General features: G+C 44.3%; 1 protein-coding gene across 1 annotated transcript; it reads right to left on the bottom strand.

The window, feature by feature from the left end:
- Positions 1-1,068: 1,068 nt before the first annotated feature.
- Positions 1,069-3,715, bottom strand: LOC127588143 (ADP/ATP translocase 2). Its single transcript, XM_052046732.1, has 4 exons — positions 3,492-3,715; positions 2,192-2,678; positions 1,975-2,115; positions 1,069-1,893 (listed from the first exon to the last, which is right to left on the bottom strand). Exons 1-4 carry the CDS (start codon positions 3,600-3,602, stop codon positions 1,736-1,738), a joined length of 897 nt encoding a protein of 298 aa, XP_051902692.1. The 5' UTR covers positions 3,603-3,715; the 3' UTR covers positions 1,069-1,735.
- Positions 3,716-5,260: the final 1,545 nt, after the last annotated feature.

The following is a 5,260-nucleotide window of genomic DNA, read 5'->3' as shown; positions in this document are numbered from 1 at the left end:
TCATTCATTGTCATCGCTGAGAAAATACCACAAATGTGAGGCGTGACAGAAAAGTTCCACAAATGGTCTCACAATTGCTATCTTTCCAAACTAATATATTGTTTCCTTCAAAATAATCTCCTTGGGCGTCTATTGGACCCTTTGAGCCTTTTTTTTTTTTGCGACACGTTCACGCACTCCGGGAAGGATTCTTCAAGTGCAGACAACTTTCACCTCTTCTTGTGCACTGAATGAAACACAAAAATACAAACTCGGATGCACAGCAACAATAAATTTCCACCGGGTAATCTGTGACCAGAAGGCATTGAGTGCATCGGTGTGCCGCCAGTTGCGATGAGTAAAGAGACTGAAGGTACGTGAATGTCCATTTTTAACATGTTCATCATCCCTTTCTTCAAATGTCAGGGTAACTTTTACTGGACGAAAGATATTCTTAGAACGCGCGGGCGCACACACACTCGCACCTGTTGATTTTGACGTCCCGCTTAAATTTGTCGTAGTAGCAACACGCACAAGGAAACACTTGTTCCGGACATAAAACCAACCAATGACGTTGTCTGTCACGTGAAATGTATCAAATTGTTCACGCAATTATAGTATTGTCGCCCAAAGTTATAACTTAACAAATCCAATTGGACAAGACGATTTGAATTTTGTTGTTAAAAGCCCAACGCCCAAACTTGTCTGAAGTTGTTAATACTTAAATTATATTCACAGGTAAAATGCATTTTATGACTGAGCAGTCTTTAATTTTAAAAAGGTAATGTTAGTCCCTGTGTCACGGGACGAATTCGAAAACAAGTAGAAATTCAAAGGCTCACTTGTTATCCTTTGTCGCCCTCTACAGTCACACTCCCGAAACGGCAACATTTAACCTTCCGCATTCTCGGAAATGTTTTACGAACGTTGCCTGCTGCTTCATTTTGCCTCACCAACGCCCTCAAAAAGGAAAAGGAAAAAAAAAACAAGCTTCTCTTCCTCATATCTGTAGGGCTTCACATTGATCGGTCAGTACAGTTTCTAAATCTAGTTAAAGCCGTCTATGCCACGCCAAAGAAAATACACAGATTTGTATGAGAAACATGACTTTAATGTTCCAATAAACCATTGAATTGTCAAATAAGGTGAATCATTTACTGGTGGTACCAACGGTTTACCCAAACGGCATTGCTGAACAGATCTGAGCTTTCCGCCAAAACAACAAAAAAAAAGCTAGCTTAAATCCTGCCTGCCAACCACCATTGTTTTGTTGAACCGTTTAAAAACTGACAAGCAAATACTTACAAGGCTCTATTCTACTGTACCTAGCGGTAAAGCCTAGCAGTGACCACATACGAGGAGGCTCAGGAGAAGATAAGCGCAAGTAAATATAGCAGTTGTGTGTAATCCACTTTTTCATGAACCAGTGCACTCATGCTACGACGGTGGAGGAAGAGAGTGGACATCCATATTTGTAGTTTGTTCCCCAGAATGGATTTATTCAATTTGGGACCACACAAACCTAGTGAACAACTGGAGGTATCATACTTGTTGAAGGAATGACACTGGTAAAGAGGGTGGTGTGGAACGTTTAAAATCAAGATGCACAACGCACAGCCATTACCCATAACTAAGCGGAGAGGACACTATAGTTTTGTTCCCATAAATAAGGCAGAATGCTGAGTCCATAAGAAATGGTAAGTTATTACATTTAGCCAAATTGGACAGTGAGGTGACACGGTGACATTTTTTTTTTTTAGAGGACCTTCTTCAGCTCATCGTACAACACCAGCACAAAAGCGCCACCCATGCCTCGCAGCACGTTGGACCACGCGCCTTTGAAGAAGGCCTTGCCGCCCTCGTCGCGGGCGATCTTACGCCAGCAGTCGATGGTGCCGCTGTACATGATGTCGGCTGAGCGAGACACGAGAAGGAAACGTTAAGTCGGGCCACGAGGGATCAACTTTAAAACGCACTGAATCTTCATTGGCTCACCCCCTTTGCGTCCAGACTGCATCATCATACGTCTACGGACAGTGTCGAAGGGGTAGGAGGTCAAGCCGGCGACAGCCGTCACACTCTGGGCAATCATCCAGCTCACCAGGATGTGAGTGTTCTTGGGGTCAGGCAACATACCTGTAAATAACACATGTAAGTCACGGAGCTTGAAAAAAAAAAACTGGGGGGGGGGGGGGGGCAATGTAGTGCCTACCCTTGGCGGTGTCATAGATGCCAAAGTATGCAGCCCTGTAGATGATGATCCCCTGCACGGACACGTTGAAACCCTGATACAAGCCCCGCAGGCCGTCGGACTTAAAGATCTTGACCAGGCAGTCGCCCAGACCGTTGAACTCCCTCCCGGCGCCGGCCTTTCCGACGTCTGCGGCCAGACGGGTACGGGCGAAGTCGAGGGGGTACACGAAGCACAGGGAAGTGGCTCCGGCGGCACCGCCCGACGCCAAGTTGCCGGCAAAGTACCTCCAGAACTGAGCGCGCTTGTCCACGCCATCCAGGAAGATCTTCTTGTACTTGTCCTTGAAAGCGAAGTTGAGGGCCTGGGTGGGGAAATACCTGATGACATTGGCAAGGTTACCTCTCCAAAAGGAGAGGAAGCCCTGCTCCTTGGGGATACGGACGACACAGTCGACAATTCCCTTATACTGCTTATCTGCTGTGATCTGCTTGCTGGCATGTTGCACCTGGAATGAGGATGGAGGGAAAGAAAGAAATCAGTTATGTAAGAGTAAAGCCAATTAAGCGAGAAGCACGTCACATGACAAGGTTGTGACCTTGGTATTCATTAAATAGCCATTTTTAACACTTTTCAAATAATTACTCGCCGCTATCAGCTCGATGGCAAACTAAGGCGGCATGCGGCTGGAATTTAAAGTGCCGATAAGGTTAACCTGTATGAGGCTCAATATACACGAACGAGCTAAAATGTTCGATAGTGGCTCGAGAAAACAAAAAAATGGGTAGATAAATTGATGTAAAACTTGTCGACCCGGTCGTAAGAGTAACAGACAAAACTATAAGACATCCCACAAGACGCCTTCCACGTTAGCTTACGGTAGGCTGTCGGTTGAAATACAATAGACTATAAAATATACAAATGTCGCACCAACACGAGGGACAAGCAAACATCGTGATTTTAATGAATCATTTCGTTGTATGGACGTTCGTACATGGTGTCCCAATGCCGCTTGAGAGCGTTTGTCCTTTGTTAGCAACGCCGGCTAAGGTTAACGCGGAGGGAAGCTAGCATTAGCAGCCGGCTCGTGTAGGTCATTCCCAATCCCGTGATGACCTTACATCCATTAACCACAACTCTCGCCACCCAGGCACTTAAAACACACCACACCGGCAGGAAAGTGCTTTACTCGAGACAAAGTCCGGGTTGTCAACCTTATATTAGCGACAATCGCTCTCTGTCGCATTTAGCAAATTGGCACAAGCTAGGAAGCTAACGAGCGAGCGTCACAAAAATGCTTTTTCCGGAAGACGTTTTTTACCTGAAGGAGAAGTTTGACTCTCTCGATGGGTGCGACGGCTGTTTTGGAGATGGCGGCAGAGATGCCACCAGCCAAAAAGTCCTTGGCGAAAGAGATTGCTGCCTCACTCATGGTGCAATGTTCTTGATGTGCCTTTCAGATAACCAGTATAATGCAGATTTCCCCCGTTACCCTTTACGGCTGTGGCCTGTGCACCGACGAAATGGCCGATTGGAAAGCCGCGTTGCGGATTTATCCAGGCGATAACTCGCGATACGACGCGAGAAGTGCACGTGACGTCACACACAATACTTCAACCGTACGTTCTCATTCACTGGCTGTCTCCTGGAGACGATTAGCCCAGATGCCTCGTTGAGCTAATGAATTGTTGGTGTAGTATGTCAGCGCGTTTGCCATACTGGATGTGGCATTCTAGACTGAACTAAACTCAATTTTAGTCGTTACAAAGTGCTGCTCACGAAACAAAAAAAAACCCCACAACAATAAAAATACTAATGTTATCCCAAAAGGAACGAAATAAATAGATAAAATACCCTTCTCTAACTAAAATTTACAAACGCAATTGTACACCCTACAAGAAGGAAATTGATGAGACGCTCCACTTTTCCACATCCAACATGGTGGCTCCGTCAACATACAAGGCGATGCTCAAGTTAGCATCTATGTTCGCATCTATTTTCTACTGTTCGTCAATAGACCAGATACTGTTCCCCGGCTATACAATACATTGTCTCATTTATTAACACAGACATGCTTTTTGTGTCATGTTTTTTTAAATGGTCATTTGTTAGACGCATGTGCCATGCTTTTTTTAAATATGGTCATTTGTTACTAGTTTTAGTTGAAATCAATTCTCTAGCCAACGAGTCTACACAGTTCAGTAACCCAGTTATCAGTAAAGTTGTACTGTAAGTGTCGTGTTGCTTACGACATTTGTCAGCATTAGGTTACTGAATGTCAGAGAGGTGTCACCTTCACAGTGTTCTCGAGTACCACGCTACTGTCATGTCTGCACACACGCTGGAACGCAAGACGGGGACATTATGTTTTCAAGGGTGTCATTTTTTAGAAACAGCCAGTGGTACTCAATTATCAGAACCACAACAACACTGTACAAATGACGCAGTATATATATATATATATATATTTTTGTGAAATGACAAAACATTAGAACATATTTATGAATATAGGCTTGTAACATCAACAAAATGTTCAAATGATGCTTGCACTGTACAATTCTACTTATGTTGAAAAGGGCCTCCGTGTAATCGACTCCTGACGTGCCTGTGCAGTTTCTTTGGACCTAATAGGGTTCCTCACCCTACTATTGAATCGAATTTTAGTTAGAAATCTACTGGTTAAAATTGGGATATTTATTGCTACAATTTAGTACTTTATGACCACAATGTAATAATTACCCCCCCCCCCCCCCCCCCCCATCTTTCCATAGGTTGAATGACATGAGCTCCAGAAAGTTCGGTTGGATACTTATTATCGTCACGAATCGGGAGGCCACAAACCGGTAATACTGTATTCTGAATCCTGCAGTCCCGATGTAATGCATAATATTGGCCACCTGAGGGCAGTGCTGCAATATCGTAGAATCGCACCAGTCTCAAGGAGATTAGCCATTTGAATGCAGTGTAAGAAATAAGTGTGGTTTTGTGCGAACAAAAGTGGACGCGAGATGTCATAATGGCGTGACCTAAACTTTTATTTAGGCGGAGATGTTTTTTTTAATAGCCATTTTTCGTTTTTTTTACCCGCTG

This window comes from Hippocampus zosterae, chromosome 16 (genome assembly GCF_025434085.1).
Source record: "Hippocampus zosterae strain Florida chromosome 16, ASM2543408v3, whole genome shotgun sequence".
NCBI classification, from domain to species: domain Eukaryota; kingdom Metazoa; phylum Chordata; class Actinopteri; order Syngnathiformes; family Syngnathidae; genus Hippocampus; species Hippocampus zosterae.
This window is presented reverse-complemented; position numbering and strand designations above follow the sequence as displayed.

Bases quoted from the DNA above. Each gene is read 5' to 3' on its own strand.
- LOC127588143 (XM_052046732.1), bottom strand. From the start codon at position 3,602: ATGAGTGAGGCAGCAATCTCTTTCGCCAAGGACTTTTTGGCTGGTGGC. The intron at 2,679-3,491 runs GTAAAAAACGTC...TCCTCATTCCAG, and splicing joins GAGTCAAACTTCTCCTTCAG to GTGCAACATGCCAGCAAGCA. The intron at 1,894-1,974 runs GTGAGCCAATGA...TGTCTCGCTCAG, and splicing joins GCAGTCTGGACGCAAAGGGG to CCGACATCATGTACAGCGGC.